Raw genomic sequence first — 23,577 nt, forward strand, 5'->3', positions numbered from 1 at the left:
GGCAATAGTTGTATTACGGGTTCTTAGATTTATTGTAGAACCTAGACACCACAGACAGACTGGGGATTCAGTAGCCACAATGGTTAAGGTGCAGACATCATGATTCATAACTATAAAGGATTTGGTTTCATATCCCATGACCCTGAATTCAATCCCAATACACTTTATTATTATGGTTATTAAAAAAAAGAAGCCATAAACCCAGCAGTAAAAGTAAAAAAAAAATTAAGCTGCAGTCTGAAGGCGTGGTAGGTCTAAACCTACTAAGATTTAAAGTCTAATCAAACTTCCCAAATGTTCTTGGATTACTTGTTATTCTTATTCTTTCCTTACCCTAGCTATGCCAATTTTTTAATGATAATCTTTGTTTAAATTAATTTTTTATTTAATGTTGTTAATCATTTCCAGAATCCGGGTTGATTAGTATTTTCAATATTCATACTTTTTGGTGAAAGGGGAGCGGGAAGGAAAATTCCAGAGTTGACGTTGGGATTTGAATCCATAACTGCTGGATCTATGAGACGTGTTTTTCATACCCAAGCTTATTTTTTTAGACTTGCAATTCAGCATTATCTTCAATCTATATATTTAGTATATAAATATATTATTTAAAAAAATTATATATATAATTATATTTAGTGGTCCACCAAATCATCCTAATCACTTCTTTCAATTAATTAATCATTTTATGTAAAGTTTGCGTTGAAATGAAAAAGTTAGTATCACGAGTGGGATTCGAACACACGACCTTTGTCTTGAAAAATGGCAAAAAGAAATGTCCCACTCGTGACACTATCTTTTTCATTTCAACCAAAACCTTACATAAAAAGTTTAATTAATTGAAAGAATTATCTGAAATCATGTTAATCAAGTTTTTGCAGTCAAGTCCAGCTTCTTTCTTGGATCTTGGATATATAGACGCCAAAAAATGATTTGGTTATTATTTTTGCATCTGATTCTCTGTTTCTTATGACTCCAGCATATCCTGGAATACACAAAGTAAACTTATTTAGTTTTAACTTGCAATTCAGTATTCATGTGGATAATTTACCGCTTGTTTATGGGCTCTGTTTACACTGACACATTCGCACAGGTATTTTCAGGAAAATACTGTTATACATACCCCTGGACACTGGGTACTTGTTTTTATGACCTTGCATTTGTACCTCAAGTTTTTCTTTTCCCGTTGCTTTCTGGTACTTAGGTTTGTCTGGAAGTTTTGTTTAAATTCAACTTCTAAAACTGTTGCTTTAATTCCGTCTATGGCAGACCAAAATGAACAGAAATGACCCAACACTATTGGTTCATCACCCTGCACACCACATGAATAAATCCATCAGACCATCCATGACTTTTTCTGCCTCATTCGGGAATCATTAACTGAATCTATTCTTCTCATGGAGCCATGAGTATTGGATATTCTCCCACTAGTTTTATCCTAACTTTATAATTATAACATTAAATAAAAATCAATTCGGTACTTTTATCTTCAACATAGTTATTATATGTTTAATTTATTGTTTTGTTATATGACTCAAATAAGGATTTAGCAAGATTGTTTTGTTAATAAATAATTGTGTTGACACAAGATAAGACAAATTCTTGAGTTGACATAAATTATTACTCATGTTTATGATTGTACCATTTGTATTCATAAGTCATAGCACTGAGCCATAAGTAACCAGTTATATTGATCATCTGTACCTATGCCATCTTGTACGCCTGAAATAACATGTTTACAACTGTCTCTATATTTCATAATTATTTTTAACCATTTCTCAAAATTAGAGGGCCAACTATTAAAAACACACGTTCATTGTAAATGAATCAAATTAGAAAAATGCCAACAAGATAAGAGTTTGTTTGTAAACAGCATTACTCACGTGGTAAACAACACTACAAGTTCGTTAACCTCACCTCTTTTAGAATTAATGACTCAAGGCTTGTTATTTTTATACATACTTTCATATACAATTAATGAAAGTCAGTCGTAGCTGCAGTGATTCATTCGTTTTTCATTTTTAAAAATAGTATTAAATGTTTTAAAATGCTTGCTTACCTGAATTTATTTTTATTTTGGTTTGAACAGGGCCAACTTTTGCATTGTACCAATTCCTTTCGTTCGGTGCTTGGCAATTTGCGTCGAAGCTTTTGAAGACTTTTGTTCCCTCCATTGTCTCACCAAAGCAGCTACAAAAATAAAAATGATAGAAATACATTTCATATTATATAATGTCAAATAATGAAAAAAAAAATTGTTTACAATCGGTGAACCCTGCTTTGTTTATCCTGACACAGAGGGCATTTGGGAGAGAGTTTAAGTGCCAACCAGGAAGTAAATCGGTACGTTATTGTAAATAACCTAGCAAGCGGGACGTTCGACAAAACAACAATGCATGATAACAAAACTAAGCAGCAGGTGGTTTCACGGGACTTTTCAAATGTACCACTTCTGCAAATTATTCGGGCGGTTGACCTTCAGGTATGGTCAACTGTGTCACTGTGACGTCGAGGTGCGGTGAACCGACCGTCATGGGAAGGATGCAGTTTTCAAATCGGAGGCCTTTTGGACTAAAAATACAAATACAAACAGAACAACGAATGGGGGAGGACAAAGGAAAACTAATAGACAATAGTCTTGGTTATTATAGAGAGATAACTCGTGTACATCTTTTAATAGGGATAAATTAAAATACCGTTGAACATGAAAACAAAGAAATTCGATTATGTTCACCTGTATTATCATAAACCAAAAATTGGAGTAAACATTTTGCCTGGAATCACAAACTTCACTTATACAGAAAAGGCTTACCTCTGAAAACATATTGTAAAGGGAATTAACTTACACCAATCTAACCCCGCAGATTTTCTATTTAATGTCTACAAGTACTTGCAGTAAAACTTTGGTTTAGAATCACTGTCTAAACTTGAAAGAAAAAGTCTCCTGGAAAATTGCTGCAAAGGGACTTAAGTTGAATTTTGAGTATATCTAGTATCACAGATCTAAACCGAGGATTTTCTATTTAACGTCCTGGAGTAGTGTTTACTACTACTCTATTTTGCATAAAATCATAATCTAACAAGGGGTCGACCAGGTTGGTGTGAGACGGATTTGGACCAAACTTTTTTTGATCATTCAACAATCAAAAATATCGGATACTTATCCGCCACTTCTTGTGATAGGCCCTGGTTTCGACAAAAAATTTAAAATTTGAAATTTTTCGTTTTTTAATCTTTCGCCGTTCTTCTTACTAAAGGCAACTATATGAATATATTACTTTACAGCATTTTAAATTTAAATTGCAATAAAATATAGTAAAAGCTATGAAAATTAACAATCAAAGAACTAAAAAATTTTTATGTAAACTAGAAAATTTTTTTAACATAAAACGTATGAAATTATAGCGTTATAAAATCCTTAGCTACTCACATTCGCGAAAATCGGTGTGAATAAATTTTTTGACTGATAATTTCGACCTGCGTGACTGACATTCGTAGCATAAGCTCTCACATCTTTTTTCTCAAAAGTTCACTGTCACGTTTATTTTAGAACATTAAAAACCATTAAAATAGGACTATTATTTCCATTTAAAAAAATTATATATTTTAATGGTACATACGCTCTTATACAGCTACGTTCTTCTTCTTTCAAATGGTATGTTTAACGACAAAATCTTTTTAGCCATTTTTGAATTAGATATTCCGATAACGACTTCTCAAAAATCGAGCAATTTAAATAAAAACAAAAAGTTAAATTTAGGGATCTCTAGAGGTGATAAACGAAACTTGTTTATTAGTTTTAAAGGGAAAAAAATTGACCTAGTTTCCTTGAAAAAATTTGATTTTTAGAAATTTTGTGATTAGTGATAAACTTTGATAGTTTTTAGTATATTTTTCCTGCGATCTACATAACAAATGCTGTAAATGATATATTCACACAGTTATTTTGAGGAGAAAGGTGAAATAAACATATAAAAAAACGGAAAATTCATCTTTAAAAAAAAATTGTCCAAACAAGAGTCTATTCACATGAAGTGGCGGATACGTGTCCCATATTTTGGAGTATGGAATCACCAAAAAACGTTTGGTACAAATCCGTGACCCACCGACATGGTCGTCTCCTTGTAAGCTTAAAAAGAAAAGTCAACTCCTGAAAACATATTGCAAAGCGAATTAAGTTGGATTCAGCATAAATTTAGTATCACAAATCTAAACTTTTCCATTTAACTTCTTTAGTGGAAACATGTTACAAGAATCATAATCTAAACTTAAAAGCAAAAGTCTTACTTCTGAACACACACTGTAAAGAGTCATATCGAGTTTAACAAATCTAAACCGAACTTTTTCTATTAGCGTCTAAATTTCCTTGGAGTAAAAATTTGGCCTAGAATCACGAACTAAACTTGAAAAGAAAAGACTTACTTCTGGAGTCGGACAGAAAATGGACTTTTCCTTCAGTATGAAGACTTCGGGGAGGAGGAAATAAGGTCTGTCGTATTGTCTGCGGCGTCCTATATGAGTTTACAGTGCAAAGGTATCGCCTTCGACTTTACCTGTCGACTACCTCCACTAAATATTAAAAAGCGTTGATAATGCTATGCATGTCCACGAGGACGGGACGTCCATTTAAAAAATGAACCGCATGGAAAGTTTGCAACAGGCCTAAATAGAAATTTTAACGGGGTTTTATAACAAAAGAATACAGAAAAATTCATGATTTTGCAACATTTCAAGTGGTACCAAGAAAAGGGATGTGACATATATACGTCTATAAATTTATCGTACATAACGCACGAGGTGCATTGTAAGGGGAAGAAATCGAAAAGAAGAAAATGCAAAAGAAGTAAGAAGAATTAAAGTACTTAATTTATAACTTACTAAATGAAAGGAAAAACGAGTTACTCACTAATCACTTAACTGAGATAAATAAATATATACTTGGTAAAATTATATCGACAATAAGGAAAAATTGTACATACTATGAAAAAATCAATCAAATCAATATGCAGATATCAATTTGAAATGCGTTTTATCTGTTTTATTCGTTAGTGATAACGATCTCATTGTCTCATCAATGATAAATGATTATTATACTTATAGCTACAGAAAGCCTAGGGAAACGTACATCCAAATAATGCTACACGAAAGTGCAGACTTCTAGGACAAAACGAAATCAGACCGGATCCAAAAGAAAGCCACCGTAAAAATTATGAAAATAAAAGATAACCTATAAAAATTCCTGAGAAAATACAGTTCAAAAAATAATGACAAGAGATGTTTGGAAGAATAGAAATCTTGAAATTAATAGATATTAAATGTAACATGAGGGCAGGAGTCACAGGCTGAAAATTTTTAACTACCGAACTTCTAAACACCACTTCCAAGTTGAGATCCAAGCAATAGAATATGTGCTATGTGCACAAGAAATATCTAAAAGGAATTCAAAGGTGCAAATTTTTAACACCCAAGCAGTACAGCCTTAGTCTCCTTTATCTTCAACTCGAAGCACGGGAATAACTAACATCTCACTCCTGTCCAGGTAACTCTGCTGTGGGTGCAAGGATACACTTTAGACCAGAATCGCAAATTCCTCAACATCTAAACCAGGAAACCAAAAAATCTACCTGTCTCTCAGTAGGCAAGGATTAATGAAATAACATTCCCTTATACTGGCCATTTTCCATTAAATTACCGCCTTTAAAAATGGAAACATTCCCACATACTGGCGATTCGGTCATGAAATCGAAGAGACATCGGACCATCCCAGAGACTGCAAAGCATTAGCTAAGAAACTACCAAACTACAGGTACATCAGCAAAAAGGAATTCTTTAAGATAGTTAAGCACTTTATAGAGTATTGAAATCAGGAAGGGTCAACTCCATAATGTATCTTTTAGGTCGTAGTGGAAGAATGGGATATTGTAGCTATAAGTGATTTCGGACAGGAAAAAATCTGTGACGCGCTGTGATCAAACCTTAATTAATTTTTCGCTTATGAAAGAGAAAGGTTTTAATTTATGTAAAAAATTGATTATAAAACATAATTTTGCACTCTTTATTGTTTCATCTTTGAAGAATGTCGGGTCATCATTTTTGAAGAATCTCAACAGGACGATTTGTTGTTTATTATTGTTTGTTATTCGTGTAGATTTTTTAACACATCGAACAGACAGAAACTAGAAAGCGGGGTCATATATTCCCTAAGCATTGAGCTTTCTGGCTTGTTATACTTTTCCTAGTTCATTAGTTCAGTTCACTCTATTCGATCTTTTAAGGATTGACTGTCATGCTGCTATTCTTATTCCTGGGTCTTCTTGATATGTGTCTATACAGCGATTGCTTTACATCCGAAGATAAAATGAGAGGTTCTTTCTCCTCATAGCATAACCTACAAAATATACACATGTGGTGTAGGGATTTTCTGAGATACCACGGTCAGTAGTTCTATCACTCCCCTCTCCCCTGTTGCTCCAGCTGTTGCTGTATTTCTCAGTTTTGGCGAGAGTTATTTAAAAATAAGTTTAATGTGTCTGGCACCTCTTGAGATGGTCACTATATTCATTGATCTACAATTCATATTATGCTGATAAAAATGCAGGCTACAATAGCCTTCTCGCTTAGCAAGGCGCAACTAATGCTTCCAGAGCAGCTTCAGGCAGACGGGGGACAATTATTACACAGGTAAAGTCCAGAGTCGTTTTGAACCTGCATCAAGGCTCTGATAGACACTGAACATAACAACAAAATTCCCCCTTGTTTGGGAGCTACAGCAACAGGGTAACGAAGGCCGATAAATAAAACGAGGCTGATAAATTAGCCAAGGGAAGTTCGATGAAGATATCTATTGGCCTTGAACCCTTGGGTGGCGTACCAAACTGCCAAAAACGCAGATCCAACAGTCAGTTGATTAAAAATAACTTTTCTGTTTAATAGGAAGGTAGCTCAGGACAGAGGCATGCGAAAAAGTTCGAAGGACCATCACAAAAACTAACACTAAGTCTAGGATCTTTTAGGCATTTGTATAGACATTGTAGTGGCAAAAACACGCCATCCTGTCATTGCAGGAAAGAGGACACAGCGTAACATGTCCTTTTTGGTGGGACGGATTATATAGGGTTATTCCTACTCGTGGGAGAGCAAAATCCAAGGCCTGAAGACACACAGGAGTACTCCGGATAAAGCTTTAGGATCTGGTAAAAATAATGAGGACTGGACAACAATGGAGATGTATAATAGACCAATACTAGTCACGGTTCGGAGGTCTTAAAAAGGCCGACTTCTTTTCAATTCTAATAATTTGTGAACATCGTTGACGAATGTTTTAACCCATGAACGACGTTTTTCTGTATTAATTATACCAAAGATGAAATGAGAGTGATCTATTCTTTAAATAAGACAGCATATAACATTATACTGCATTGTACTGTAGTAGGACCAACAGATTCTTTTATAATAACGCCTAACCCAGTAATTTTGGATATGTCATCGTCGACGAATGTTACAACCTATTGAACGATTTTCATCTGTATTAATTATAACTAAGATGAAATGAGAGTAGTATATTCTTTAAATAATACAGCATATAACATTATACGTAAAAATACTGTAGGGGGATCAACAGATTCTTTGATTGCTACGTCTTTTATAACGTAGCTGAACCCAGCAATCGTGAATATACCATCGTTCAAGAATGTTACATTGACCGATTTTACTCTAAATTAGTTGTATTAAAGATGAAAAACGGGTGTTCTATCGTTTATATGAGTGCATATAACGTTGTATGTTTTCAATACTGTACACAGTATGCCAGCAGTCATGAATATGATGACAACGTCCACAAATGCCCCATTGTCACAGTGAACGAATTATTCCTGTATTTAAAATTCACTTCTTCTTGTCTTTATACAGAATATTCAAAAGGTACCGGAGCACTTTTGGTACTTATTTCTCATCGTTAGTTTTCTTTTAGACGGTTAAACGACACGATAACCCCAAGAACTACGTCAGCAATGAGGCAGATTACGGAAGTCAGCTTTATTCACGCATATGGAATAACAGTTCGCCGGCTGATACTGGTCGTAGAGCGAGTACTTGGTAGTTGGTTCCGACTTCGGGTACTTCTCTCGGGTTTAGGCACTCCCATGGAAGATGATATGGACGATTACGAATGGGACAGCGCGCCCGAGTACGAAGACGACGAATGGTACTGCAGATCAATCGCTAGGTATCGACCTGCTTCAATTTCCTTCTTTCAATGAGTAAATGCCATAAAAACTTTTTACAGAGTTAATTTTTTTTTGGTGGAAAGTTCTATGACAGTCTAAATGCTTCATTTCAAATTTTCTTTTGGACTGAATTTCATTAACAACAAGGCTTGTTTTTAACTTAAAAAATGTTGGCTTAAACATTTTCATACCCTTAAAAAAAGAGATGTTATGGTTGGATATTGGTTATGTGATATTTCCTCTTGAAGTGTGCAGTGGTAATGGAACCTGCAGTCTAGTCGTTTTGAATCTGTTGGACAAGTTTCAGCTTGCTGTAATTTAGAGTGATTTGTGTGTTATGTAGGACATAGACCCATAGCCGAAGGAGGCGAGAAGATGACACGACTGACAAACCAAGACGGTGAGGACAGGAAGACCGAAATGTCAGAAATGACCTACTTCATCTTTGCTTTAGCTGTTTATTACTAAGGTCAAAAAAGTAGACTTATTTTGCCGATGCATTTAAATCTTTTATTTTTATTAACATCACGTCCGATGTATGGTAATGATCAGGCCATCAAAATTATAATTATATGCTAAAAAAGAATCGGGGATGATGTGATTTAGGAAGAAATTGCTCAGTTGCTTTTTCAAACTTTCGAGGAATTCTCTTCACCAGTCAAGAGTCTTTCAAAGTCTTTCAAAACTTTAACGAATAATTTAAAAGGATAACAGATATCTAACAATTTTGCAATCAGAATTTTAAGCATAATGAAATTAAATTTTGAAATAATTAATTCATTATTTTTGTGGTCCGCTTGACCAATTAATACAAGACAATTAATTAAGGTTTTTAGTTGAGATGAAAAGGTGGGGTTGAGATGGGGAGTTGATGTATGAGTGGATCGAGGTCACAATAGCTCAAGTGGTAGAGCAGCGGCGTATCTAACCGAAGGTCGTGGGTTCGAATCCCTCTCGTGCCATTAACTTTTTTTCATCTCAACTAAAAACCTTAATTAATTGTTTTGAAATAATATATCATTTGAAATTGACAGTACGCTGGAGCAGCATGAATAATTTCTGATATGTGGGTACAATTTATTAGTGTGAATGGAGGGACCCAATCACCCGAAAGCATATCGAGAAATCTAAAGCAATATGAATGCTAACCAGACTAAGTTGTTTTTAATTGTATATATTTTTATTATATGTAATGTTTGTGTGTTTATTACATAAAATCCTTTTTTTTTATTTGTCCTTCTGTGATTTGTGGACAACAAATTGTGGAAATACTAATATAAACAAAAGAAGGACTATTTGACTACATTCAGCTTAATGTGTGGTGTTCAGTGACTGTTAGTTAATGATTATTTGGAGGTTGTATTAGCTAAGTATCTAATCAAACTTTAGTATATGTTGCATTTCCTCTTTGTAGTTAAACCTTATGATCTATATGTGGTGATTAGTGACCGTTAGTCTATGATTATTCGGAAATCGTGAGATGCGGTGTGGTGTGACGTAGGTTTTAGAAAAACATTTTCTTTATCATGCCAACGTTTCGATCTTTATTGAGATCATCTTCAGGGCTTGAAGTGTTTGTTTTCTGCGTAATTGTGCCATTCTTGCGTGCCGCATCTCACGATTTCCAAATAATCTTACGATCTATTGTACAAAAAATAAATAAAAAATTAATTAATTAAAAAAATATATTTACAAAAAAAAAAGCTTATTCAGTATATAGTTGACTCTTGATAATTTGAAACTCAAGGGGCCACAAAAATAATTCCAGTTATCAAGAGGAAAGAAAAAAATTAAGAATTGATATGCATTTTTACAATTTCTTAATTAAATTGTACATATATATAATGTCATAAAAATAATAAAAAAGTAAAATAGATCAACTGCTAAACTGAACATAGTTAAGCATTATTAAAAAAATCGTGAAGTGGTTTTTGTTTAAATTTTGTCTGGTGTCGTTTGTTTAAATGATTTTCCAGAGTGATCACCACAGAAAACAATTGTCAGAACACCAACTGCTAAGCATAACAAACTAGAAAAAATTCAAAGGAACTTTAGGCTATAAGGAAGTAAACAATATGTGGAAATTTGGAGGAATATTACAAAGAATAAGATTATTTGGAGAACGTGAGATGCGGTCTGGTGTGATGTAGGTTTTAGAAAAACATTTTCTTTATCGTGCCAACGTTTCAATCTTTATTCAGATCGGCTTCAGGGCCTGGGATTTATAAACATTGTTTAAATTTTACAAATGTATGTAGGATGTGAACAATGTTTATAAATCTCAGGTCCTGAAGATGATTTCAATAAAGATCGAAACGTTGGCATGGTAAAGAAAATGTTTTTCTAAAACCTACGTCACACCAGACCGCATCTCACGATCTCCAAATAATCATTCAACATAATCTAATTCTTAAAAAATGTATTAAATATTAATTTTTATCATTGACTGACAAGGCCCTGAGGTAGAGAGAAGGATAGAAAAATTAGAAAGTCAGTTACCCTTAAATACAGTTGTTAATATTTGGCTGCAGCATCAGCAAAAAGAATTAAATGGAATAAATTGCAAGAAGGTAAAAAAAAAAAAAAAAAATTAAAAAAAATAGGACTGAAGTTTGCCAGTCTTAAAACGATCAAAAAGATTATATAATATATGCTATATATAATTTATTTACACATGACCCTTACCCAATCATGACACGAGTTTCGCACCGATAAAAAAAACGACGTTTTTTTTATGTTTAATTCAACATAATATATAATGAGAAAAAATCACAAATTTTATTATAACTTATTGTAACAAGGATATTTATGTAATTTGGTAACTTGCTGATGAATCATTATTTTTGCTTTTATAACAAGTTGTGCTTATATTTTAATATTTATGTTTTTATGCTCAAGTTGGCCATCTATTTGGTTAAAATTTTAAACTGTTAATTAAAGTTTTAATATCTATACTACAGTCGACTTGTTATTTTGAAACTTGATAATTCGAATTTCTTGATAATATGAACTCCCCACTTTGGTAAATTGAAAAACTTCTATGTTTTTTGATGAAATATTTTTTGTAACGGGGAGAAAGATCTATCACTCAAAATGTTTAACAAATCACTTCCCCTCTTTAGAATTCATACTTATTCTGTGTAATATTCCTCCAAATGTCCACATATTGTTTACTTCCTTAGAGCCTAAAGTATCTTTGCATTTTCTCTAGTTTTTTCTATTAGTTAATACCGAAAGCTTGTTTACTTGATTTGTTAAATGCTATTTGTTTTTAAAGTAATTTATTTAATCCTAGTTTGTTAATTTCGGCGGTTGGTGTTTTGACAATTGTTTTCAGCAGTGATCACTCTGGAAAATTGTTTAAACAAAGGACGCCAGATAAAATTTAAACAAAAACCGCATCATGATTTTTTTAAATAATGCTTAACCTTGTTCAGTTGATCTATTTATACTTTTTCAACATTTTTACAATATTTTATATATGTACAATTTAATTAAGAAATTGGAAAAATGCATATCAACTCATAAATTTTTTTTCTTTCCTTCTGATATTCAAATTATTTTTGTAGTCCCTTTGGTTTAAATTATCAAGAGTTGACTCTATACTGAATAAGATTCTTTATTCTTCGAAAGAACTTTTTTTTGTAGGAAATGCAACATCTAACTAAAGTTTGATTAGATATTCAGCTAATAAAGACAACATATTTAAAATTAATGGCACAATATTGAATTGAGCCATTTTTATTCTCTGGGTGTTATCATAAACATATTGAAAACAAACAAAACTCCAACTCCTAATAATAATAAAAACAACATTAACAATAACACCTTCAATGACACAGGCTATGTCATAATTTATTCTACCATAAGATTTTTTTTAAACAACTACATGATTTGTACCGAAATGCCAAAATATCTTCCCTAGCAAAGTAATTTACTATGGTCCAAACTATGTTTGAAAAATTTCCAAGTTATTAATTTATTTTAGATGTATCCATTTTCCCCCCTTTAAGTTGTTTATATAGTCTGCGGTTAGGCTTGTTAAAAACGTGGAACAATAACAACTAGCTCTCTAGCATATTTGAATATATTTTGGGACTCACATGTCGCGGGCCGATCCTTCCAGGCTGATGAAAGTTATCGCTGAAGAGGGGACGTGTGAGTCCCAAAATATATTCGATGTATGCAAGAAAGCTGGTTGTTATTGTTCCAAGTTTCTAACAAACTTGACCACTGATTTTTTAATTCATTGTGAAATTTAATTCCTTTATGTTGGTCGTTTAAGATAATTATAGCTTATTTTCACTGTTTTGGTCCGTCGCTTTTCAGTCCCCTCAAAACCATCTTTAAAGATGGCAAAATGCCAACATGCATCTGACAGTTAAGATAGGCAGTCACCTCAATGATGAGACACATTTTTATGGTAAATTTATAGGGTTTAACAATAAATTGTTTATGTGTAACTAACGGTGAATAATGGGACTTTAAAATCTGAATGTTGTTAAAATCTGCGCGTTATTCTTAAATTGATCCAAGTTGTAACTGATAACATTAACAATTATTTATTTTTAATGTGCTTGACAGTAATTTCAGTTTTGTTTAACTTTGGCATTATGTTAAGATGTTTATTATTATTAATTTTAAAAAAATATTTTTTTGCTTATGTCTGTCAATTTTATATCTTATAAAAACATTTGAAATTGGATGAAAGCTTATTGATGATAAAAAGTTGATTAGTTTCAATTTTACAATTAAGTTTTATTTTTATTTTTTAAATTTATTTTTTAATAAAGTAGTTACCTTAGTTTAGAAAATGAGTTTAACAAAAAGTACAAGAAGCGGGCAGAGAAGAGTAACCGAGTAACTGAGTGTAGGTCAGTTGGTGCCACAATGTCTGTTTATTCTAGGCTGAATGTCGGTGAAAACGCTCCCCTCTTGGAAAATGTTGGACGTCCTACGTGACGAACAGTGGTGATTCACCACCGATTCTGATTATGGTCTTAGGCATTTGGCAAATGGGTAAACATGTTTTGCTTGAGAATCGGTATGGATTGGCTGGCAGACGGTACGTTCTTGCAATTTTCAACCAATCCTCGGTTTCCTGACATTGTGCAATATGCTCTGAGCCCTGACAACTAGTAAACGCAATAAAGACCAGGATGAATCAGATTCCACGATTGATGATGAAATGATTACAAGAAATTACTATAACTCGAAGAAGTTTTTACCATGAAGATCTGATAAAAGACTGTAGAACACTCATAAACACATAGTTTTATAGTTATTAGGTGTTTTTAACATAGAATTTGACAATATTTTACATTTATTTATGTTAATACTGAAAGCTTGTTTATTTGATTTGTTAAATGCTATTTGTTTTTAAAGTAATTTGTTTAAAAGTTAAAAAGAAATATTTTTCAGAAAGGCAATATATCGACATAGGAGGTTTATATATTTATTAATTTATTATTGCATCCCCGTTTACCATTTATACTGCTCATTTTCCTATACATCATACCATTTTTGGTCATGTATGACAACGTAATTTTGTTTTCTTACCGGAATCCTATGCGGGTGATCTCTAACATCCAAAAACACTTTGAGTTTATCGAAGACTGTGCAAAATATGTAGGACGAGACTGAATGAGAAAAAAATGTGTCCAGTTCATTTACGTTGAAAAAACATTCTTGCTCTCTGCTGTGTGTCATCAAGGAACTGCTGATTTCCATTAAAAGTCAGATACTTAGGGCTATACCTAGACAGCAGACTGATGACCCCATACAAGACTCAAAGACAACTTAACAGAAAAACTGTGACCACTTTGGGCATATGGAGTAGAACTGTGGGGTCCTTCCAAGCCGTCCATATCCAGCACCCCCATACCTTCCAATTGAAAGTCCTCAGACAAATACCCAAAGCTCTTTACTTTGCAACACTTCACTAATTTTACAATGACCGTAATGTTCCTTTTTGTATACGAATTAATCCGTTCCCGCTTCCAAAAGTTCAACTCTAACTGTTGAATACGTTCTAACCCTACTGTCCAAGACCAACAATTTCCCACCCTGAGAACCTGCCATGTCACTTGAAATGACAAGGACGTCGAGACCTCCTCACCCCTTCTCTCATATTGTATGACATATGTGTAGTGATTACGCAACACAGTAAGTGTTGTGATTAAGCAAAAAAAAAAAAAAGAAAAAAAGAAAAATCATACGTATTCAGATACCATGGTGGTTACTGTCTGGGTACCAGATACAAGGTTTGGAGGGCGTTGAAAAGGCGGATGAGGCAGCTAAGGATAGGGATATGGATAAAAGAGGCAGCCACAATGCCTTCTGCACCTTGACCTGAGTAGGTCTATCGAGCTCCTCTATTTTTTATAACTCACTGGCCAGCTTCAGGTTGTTAATCAACCTCCATAGTCTTGCCAGGGTTCCTTGGTGTAGGATCTTGCTTGTGGTTTTTCCTATCTTAGTTGCAAGAACCTTCACCTACATAGACCTTCAAAGAAATAAAGTGTTCTGCGGTCTCCTATTCCTGGCAGTATCTGCTCAGTGTTTCTTTTGTCTGTACTCCTCTCCAGCGCATGTGCTTTCTTAAGTAGCAGTGCCCTGTCAGGAGTCCAACCAGAATCCTGGTTCGGTTGAGGTTGTCTTCTAGTAATTCCTTTGTAAGTTTTGCAAATAGCCCCTCTATGAATTTCTTTGCATGCCTCATGCGTGAGGTATTGTTCCACCAAGTTTTGGACTCGTTAAGGATCCATTTTAAGATGCATCCACTTTTGTGGCAGGATGCTAAGCCACCGTAGGGCTCAGGACGTAGAGTCCATGTTAGCCCCCCCCCCCCGATTTGGCCAACATGTCATTTCATTGCCTCTATGACCCGATTGCCCAGGGACCCATGCCAGGATCAGGTCATTAGTGTCACTGACTTCCATCAGGGCCTCCATGGTAGCTAAGGCCGGGAAAATCCATCCTCCAGCTTTTACCACACCAATCTGGCCCCATGCTAAAACACTATTAAAAGAAAGTGGCAGCTGGATCGGCAGAGAAGCTCTCATATATCACGAGTACTGGTCTGATTCATAGAAGAAGGTTCATCTTCACCCGATTAATAATATGACATGCGAAGTTTACACATGGACACTTCCTTTTGGGCCAAAGCCCCTGTCCAGTATGTAGAGAAAAGTTGCTTGATGTGTCCCACTTAATTGAAGGGTGCAATTCTTTGGCTCCATATAGAGAGCGGGTAGGAATGACACTTGATATGAGAATTGTGCTTGAACCTGGAAGCGAGTATCTGAGTCCACTGTTCCAATTCTTGGTGGAAACAAGGCTGTTTTATCTTTTTATTCTTTTAAAGGGAAAGGTTGTTTTATTGTTTTCAATAGTTGAGTGTATTTATTAGCATGAATGTGAAGTGTGAGAGGGTTGATGATGTTATTGAGTATCCCATCGACCATCAGTTAGGTTAGTTAATAGATGTAAAGGGTAATGGAGGAATATCAACTAACTCCTCTACTCTAACTGAGAGAAATAATAGGAAAGAATGTATTTAAGAGTGAATGTGAATGGGTTAATAATAATATATTATTAATATTATATAGAGTAACATTAATAATTTAATCATCTATTTTGGAAGAAACTAAAAACAATTCCCCATTTTTAATTTTGTAATTTATGATAATTGTAGTTTTAAGTAGTTTTACATATAAATATATAATCTATGTATATTGTATATTTTGGTTTTTTAGGTATAATGAGCTGGTCATGTTTGATTTAGAAGATAAAGTCATTAGTTTTGACCTATTGGACCAAGGAAGCCTATGCCTTTTGTGCAAAAAATCGTCCGGTCTGCAAGTTATACTTGAGCATCTTCTCCCGTCAAAGATATACAAAAAGACGAATGAAAATCACACCGTGAGAGACACCGATATGAAGATAAAATCAGGTGTTTTCCCCAACGCTTTTGTACTCCAGGTAGTCACATCAATGTCATTGGCAAGGAGGAGGAAAACTGGTGTTATAATTTGCTCAGTTGTTGATTATCTTTGTTCTTTTGAACCAAATTTTAGATGTGCTCGCTCTACAATGAAAACAAACTGATTACGTCGGAGGAACATTTATCCGGCGTTAATATTTATCATTTAGGATCTTCAGAAACAGGTGTGCAAAGTTAGCGAGAGTTAAAAAAAAGTGAATGATGATTCGATGTTTCAAAATGTAGATCAGAATGAGAAGTGTAAAACTATTTCGGCGCCGTTGTTAGAGCCGAGAGTCTCAGTGGTTGGAAAAAATGTGGTTTTACTTGCCAAGGACACTTCTTCACCACCGGTTATTGTCGATTTGAGTTCTGGGGAGGTGAAATGTACTATAAACTGTACTAGTGACATACCATGTTCTCTTATGCCAGCAGCTGTTTCTGAAACAACCATTGCATTGTGTAAAGAAACAAATGGAGAAGTATTTTTATATGATACTAGAAAGCATGAGGGCATGTGGGAAATTAATGGTGAGTATTTGTTTAAAAAATTTCAAAAATAGTACTAAAAAATGTCTGATTGAATTTAATTTCAGGAGACCAGGTCTCAAAGTATTCCATCTGCACTAGTTTTGACCATAGAAACCCCAGCGGTCCAAATAGCACTATTGGGACAATATCAGCGAATGGAAACTATAAATTTTACGACCTGCGAAATTCCAAACAGGAGTTGATTTCAGGCGAGCTGAGTTTAGGATGTGACGATGGCATTGACCTAAAAATGAAAATTTCCCCCAGCGGAAAAAAAGTTTCCGTTTCTGGACATAACGGGACAGTGATTGTCTACGACTTGCGGGACACTCTGAAAGAGATATTTTGCCATGACGGTCATCAGCACATGGAGCACAGTTCAAAAAACACTCTCATCACTGATCATCTATGGTACGATGAAAGATGTATCATTTCAAGTGCCGACAATCATTCCCTAAATTGCTGGCAGTATATTATTGCTGAAAATTAAAAAAAGGTATATTAAATTTTTCTTGTTTTTACTTTCAATCCTATGTTAATCAATTTTCAAGAACGCTTTTAAAAACATCTTGGGTAGTACTTTTTAAAGAAAATTTTATCCACTTTTATTTACCATGCTAGTGATTCTGAGTTCAATTCCTAGCACGGCCCATGGTGTTTTAATTTATAATAATGTGAAAAATTAATGGTAAAGTGGTTTGATACCAGTGGAGTAGTTGGACCTTAAACCCTCTTGTATGACAGGAATTACATTACTTGCCTTAATTTTCAAGAAAATCTTGGGTACTACTTTTTAAAGAAAATTTCCTTCAATAATAACAACTTCAATGAATGATTGTATTCTTTCTCTGCTTACACTAATGCTTAGAATTTATTTTTTCATCTATGATCCACACATGTACTTGATCAATCTTGTACCCATAAAAAAAGCAACTTATTTCTATGGTATGCAAAAGCTTGTTATTTCGTAACTCTGTGACCTTCATTTCCAGTTCTTTTTTTACTCAGTCATATATTGATGAAAGCATTTTTCAATATAACTATTACAATTTCTTTTTTAAAAATCTCTATTTTTTGTATTATTATTATTATTAATTATTATTATTATTATTATTTTCAATTACTTAAAGATTAATTAATTGAAAAGAATCTGTCAATCGGACCACAAAACCTAATCGATTATTATTATTATTTTTTTTTTAAGGAATGAATTTCTAGTTGACAGCTTGCCGAATGGGAAATTTCTAGTTGAACAGTAAATGAGAAGTGTGATAAAATTGTAACAAAATTAAAATTACCTGTTGACAGCCTTGGCTGTGCATAAACTATACATTGATATTTAAATATTGTATTTTAATTCATCCCAAGATCTCTGAAAAATCTATGATGTAAATGTCAATTTTATATATTTGTAAATAGAAATGTATTTTAAGATTTTCATTTTCGTTTTTATTTTCTACCAATTTGCTCTTCAGTTTTACTTTGTCGCGTGGTAGAGACTCGATTTTGAATAATTGTCTTATGGCCGACATTCATCATCCTTTCTCGTATTCTGGTCTTTCATAGACGAATTTTGACAATTATTGATAAATATTTGATTCATAAAATCGGGATTATTAGCCTGTAGGGATTACTCTAAATATGAATTGTTTTATCAATTTGTACTTTGTAAATTCAAAAGTTCGAGAAAAATAATATTGAATGAATAATAAATGAAAATACGCATTAAAGTCTTTCGGATTAAAGTTAAAAAATAATCCTAGCTGATTAAAAATTGACATTACTCAACTGTAACAAATTAAAGTGCATTCATTCATTAGTAAATATAAAATTGGTCATGGGAAAAATTGGTCTACCAAGTCTGATAAGGATTGTTTTCTATAAAAGACCATAAAAACAAACAATTTAAGATAGGTGTAAATTGACTCAGAACTGTGTTAATTTAAATGTGACCTTGTCAAATAATAGAGATGAATGATTTTCCATTGACTTAGTGTACAAATTATTTTTATACTGATTATTGCTGAAAAAGTAAAGACAAATATAAAAGTTGTTACTTGATCATGTCTGTTTGTCATGTTCTCCCTATTTTTTTTTTTTTTTTTTTTGTGAGATGCTTCTTGGCATTTCACCAAGAACATATACGAAAGTAGTCTATTTAATAAATCTTTTTGAGGTGTAGTTTTGTTATTTTATTGATTGTTTCTATGTTTTAGCAGTTGTTTTCTATTTTTATTGTTGGTAGTTCAGGTTTGTATTGCTCATTCGTTGTAACTGTTTTATTGTCTGTTGTTGAGAGGTTTTAAGGTTTTTAGGCAGTTCTTTTAATGCCCGTTGCAGTTGGTTTTCTGTAGATATTTTTCAGATAGGAGTTTGTCGATAGTTGCAGACAAGTCAGTTCTGTGTTCAGTTTCTGTCTGTGAAATGTCTTCCAACATATAAACGGGACCCACTAAACAGAAATCTCACTAATCCACCACTTCAAATGGCGAGAAGCTGCAACCTGTATGACAGATCAAAACAGCGAGTATCATCAGACCCGAGTAATCAGAATCCCCAGAAGTTTCACCCCATAGACTTCAAGAAGAACAACTCACTAAAAAAAAAGAATTTTTTTCAAAAATGTTAAAATAGCAAATATCCTCAATTAAATCGATTAGAGTAATTTATTGATACTGGGTTCAAATAAGAATCGTACCCTCGATAACAATCCAACTATGGAATTTAAAGAAAATACAATTATAAGTTCAAATAATGTATATGATTAGATGTTAGTTACATAAAATCAAAAATACTGTGGTAATGAATAAACGGTCATTTAATAATCATATATGGAGGATAAAGGGTGTTATGGTTCAGGTAGACCATTATTTAAATGCAAACCTTGCCCATCCTAAAAAATATCATAAACATGTTAAAATAACTTCTCGACATAACGTTCTTAAATGATTTTGACATGTAATATTTCTGTAGTGAATTGTGTGTTAAATAAACGTATTTATTAGCATGAGTATTGAGTACGCATGGGTCGTCGAGTCACCACAGACCAACTTAACTAGGTGTATTTGGAGCGAAGGGGGGAGGCAAGGGCGTAATGTTAATATCCCTGTGGCTCCCCGATTTTTAGATGAACTGGTCTGGAAGGTTATATCAGTATGATTGCATTTATTAGCGTGAAAGAGGACGGGCCTTAAGCGGGATACAGCGTATCACGAAACCCGCCAAACTAAGGTTAGGCTAAACTCGAATGCTTTGGTGTACATCAGTTGTACAGCCTTTTCATCACAAGTGGACGGAAGTAGAAATCAAGTCCAGAAGTTCCAAGAAGAAAAAACGCGAGGTGTTGGCAGCAGCCCTGGTAGCTGGTCGGCCGGAAAAAAATTATGATGTGGTAATTCCATTTCATGAGAAAACATTGGAAATGAAAAATCCTATCATTTGAAATTGGAGTTGTGCTGACATTTATACTATTAAAGAAAGTTCTCTCTCATCAGAACATTATTACATAAATTAGAGGGCAACAACACGACGAAGCACTATTTCCAGGTAGAAATAGTAAAAATTGACTTTTATATAAAAGAACTATTTATAATAAAACGATTTATTACCACGATAATATTTTATGCAGAGCAGAACTTTAAAACATTATTCAGGATTTTAAATTATAATCCTCTATTAAAATAATTAAAGAGAATTTAAAATTATGCAAGACGGGAATAAAATATTCATAAAGCAAAACAAATATTTTTCATATAATCGACATTACAAATATTTGCAGTAATTCTTATTACAAGGTTTACAACTTAAATTCTCTAAAAAAATCTCGGGAAGTTTTACAACCCGATTTAGCAATTTCTCAAATAATAGATAAAAGTAAGCTACTTGCGTCGACAACGTTCCAGACAAAATATGTCTATAAAATCTTATCATCTATTTCTTAGAACGAGATAATCCTTCTAATCATAGCAATATTATTTTCTTTAACTATTTCACAGAGATACAATTATAGTTTGGTTTACTCGAAATTTTGCCAAATCGATTGATATTTTAGACGATATTTAAAATAAAAAAAAGACTAGCTGATACTGGAAGTTTGGTTAACTCTTTGCCGTTGTTTTTATTTTATTTATTTATTTTTGTTTTGTTTTATCTAGAAATAAATTTAGAAATGACTGAAAGGAAGTTGTGTTTTATTATTTATTAGGAAAACCACACATCACAGAACAACCACATATCTTACTACAAAACCAAGAATTTTGACTGAAAGTAACGTGCTAAAATATAGCAAAAAGATATACACGAGTTGAATATAAATTTGAAAAATAAAATTATCTTAGATTTGCATGTCTTGAAAATTTCTTTGGAACTAAAAATAACAATTAAGGTTTTTAATTGAGATAAAAAAGTCAATGGCACGAGCGGGATTCGAACCCACGATCTTCGGCTAGACACGCCGCTGCTCTACCACTTGAGCTATCGAGACCTCGATCCACTCGGACACCAACTTCCTATCTCAACCCCACCTTTTTAGTTTTCCCTCCTTTTTGAGATAGGAGAGGGTTGAGATAGGAAGTTGGTGTCCGAGTGGATCGTGGGTTCGAATCCCGCTCATGCCATTGACTTTTATCTCAATTAAAAACCTTAATTAATTGTAATATATTAATTGGTCAAGCGGACCACGAAATTAGTGAAACTAAAAATAGCCTGTGCACTCAGAAGTAGAAAAGTTCGGCTTCGTACCTTTCCAACCGTGGTAAAGTCTTTAATTCCAGTCTTTGTATTGTCTATACAATACACAAATAAGAAATAAGATAAGTTGGAAGACGACGCAATGTATGTAAATGAGCAAGAATAAAAATATTTTTTTTCTTTTTGTCGTTAATCTAAAATTTATTTTGACTATATTGTTAAATAAGTTTAAAAGTAAATTCAGTATTGACAAATAAACCTGGAATAACAAAAAACAAAAACCGGAAGTATACGCAAAGACAACACGGGACTTGTATTTATTTATAATAATTATTTTGTTACAATTATAATTTCAATTAATGGCTTTGGCTGAGATAATTGAAAAGAATTTATTTGGTCAATCGGACCACGAAACCTAATAGATGTAATTATAATAGTTATTAATAGTTGGCCTCAAAACGTAAATACAACATTAATAACTTGTTTACTTTAAACGAGTGTTACTCATTTTTACACTTTTCAGATTAAAAATAAAGAAAGTCAGTTCAATTTCAACTTTAGCCAACTTGTCGAGTGAGTTTATTGGCATCTTAATTTGTTTTCTTAAGAAACACTAAATTTGGGTAAAAAATTAATAATTTTTTAAATTTAAAAGCACGGTTTTAAGTCGCTCGGATAGACGCTTTAGACAACGACGGACATATCGTCCGTTACATACCGCGCTCTACCATCCACGATGATCTATAGCGGTTTAGGGCCATCGGGTGTCTCGATCGTAAAGGTGGTGGTGGTCGACCGTGATGTACTACTACTCTTACCGCACTACGGATCCGTCATTTAACAGCTTCCTTGATAGGTAGTCGGTAATATAATGGTGAGCTCTAAAACAGTCATAAGAAGGGTTGAGAATAGCCTAGTCTCTAGACGTCTCCCATCAGGTTCTCTACTACTAGAGAGGCACCGAGGAGATAGGTGACTATTTGCAAATCAGCCTCTCGCTTGGACACTTGAAAAAGGGAGGTCTGTTCCCAGAAGAGGGCCGGTTTGGCTTGTGCATTCAGATGACCGGGACCATGGAGAAGACGTGGAGAGCGCTTGACTTTATTTGCCATGTGTGAGTCATAGTGTTTTCTAAGACATTCAGTTTTGGTATGGGGTGGGACGTCCATGCCCGTACCGAACTGATTATCCTACAGAGTGGTACAATGAGGAAATTCTTTTGGAAGCTGCGATCCCATTCGCTACATTTATTGGAGTCAACTTTGTGTTTAATCACTTAATTAAGATTTTCAGTTGAGATAAAAAAGTCATTGGCACGAGCGGGATTCGAACCCACGATCTTCGGCTTGATACGCCGCTGCTCTACCACTTGAGCTATCGTGACTTCGATACACTCGGACACCAACTTCCCATCTCAACCACACCTTTTGAATTTTCCCTCCTTTTTGCCATTTTTCAAATGTCGTGTAATCAATTTGATTCTCGGCGACAAATGAAATGGCCACGGAGAGCTTTAATGAAGGTATACTTCATTTTAAACTATTCAATTCACTAGTTTCGTGGTCCGATTGACCAATTAATATTAACCAATTAACTAAGGTTTTCAGTTGAGATAAAAAAGTCAATGGCACGAGCGGGATTCGAATGAGGGAAAATTCAAAAGGTGCGGTTGAGATGGGAGCCGGGAGGTTGGTGTCCGTGTGGACGAGGTCACGATAGCTCAAGTGGTAGAGCAGCGGCGTATCAAGCCGAAGATCGTGGGTTCGAATCCCGCTCGTGCCATTGACTTTTTTATCTCAACTGAAAACCTTAGTTAATTGGTTAATATTAATTGGTCAAGCGGACCACGAAACTAATGAATTGAATTTGTGTTTAATGCATGACAGCGTTCGAATGCATATAGCTCGAGTTGTCTTCCATTTCTTCGAGGACCACAGTAAATTGGCCATCACATTTTCTTGACATGTATCCTAGAACATTTATGGGACATGATAGAGAGACGGGTAAGACATCGCTCGCCGCCTCCGGCAATCGTTGATCAGCTTCAAACCACTCTTGTTAAAGAATGGGTTTTTGCTTCCAAGAAGAAATGCCATAATTTATTTAATGGATGCTTAGAGGACTTAACGCCCTCTGCGATGAAAAGTA

The 23,577-nt window shown here is 34.0% G+C and overlaps 2 protein-coding genes across 9 annotated transcripts in view; one reads left to right on the forward strand and one right to left on the reverse strand.

Annotated features, from left to right (window-relative positions):
- Positions 1–23,577, reverse strand: part of LOC106670378 — a 120,658-nt gene that overhangs the window by 1,761 nt on the left and 95,320 nt on the right. The window contains exons 1-2 of one of the 4 annotated variants that reach the window (XM_014400653.2): positions 13,026–13,492; positions 2,060–2,190 (exon numbers count right to left, since the gene is read on the reverse strand). In XM_014400653.2, coding sequence (XP_014256139.1) covers positions 2,060–2,174 — 115 coding nt within the window. In that variant the 5' untranslated portion in view covers positions 2,175–2,190; positions 13,026–13,492. Of the gene's footprint in view, positions 1–2,059; positions 2,191–2,263; positions 2,539–13,025; positions 13,493–23,577 lie in introns of those variants that run through there. The other 3 variants (XM_014400651.2, XM_014400655.2, XM_014400654.2) reach the window with 3 other exon arrangements.
- Positions 7,995–18,180, forward strand: LOC106670376. 5 transcript variants are annotated; one of them, XM_024226820.1, is made up of 6 exons: positions 7,995–8,224; positions 15,983–16,229; positions 16,304–16,394; positions 16,456–16,740; positions 16,806–17,236; positions 17,945–18,180. In XM_024226820.1, exons 1-5 carry the CDS (start codon positions 8,010–8,012, stop codon positions 17,228–17,230), a joined length of 1,263 nt encoding a protein of 420 aa, XP_024082588.1. In that variant the 5' UTR covers positions 7,995–8,009; the 3' UTR covers positions 17,231–17,236; positions 17,945–18,180. The 5 variants fall into 5 exon arrangements, with proteins under 5 accessions (XP_024082588.1, XP_014256133.1, XP_024082634.1 ...); XM_014400647.2 differs by having other exon boundaries at positions 15,983–16,208; positions 17,945–18,084; XM_024226866.1 differs by having other exon boundaries at positions 8,064–8,258.

The sequence above is a fragment of the Cimex lectularius genome, unplaced genomic scaffold (assembly GCF_000648675.2).
Source record: "Cimex lectularius strain Harlan isolate CLEC.00 unplaced genomic scaffold, Clec_2.1 scaffold69, whole genome shotgun sequence".
In the NCBI taxonomy this organism is placed as follows: domain Eukaryota; kingdom Metazoa; phylum Arthropoda; class Insecta; order Hemiptera; family Cimicidae; genus Cimex; species Cimex lectularius.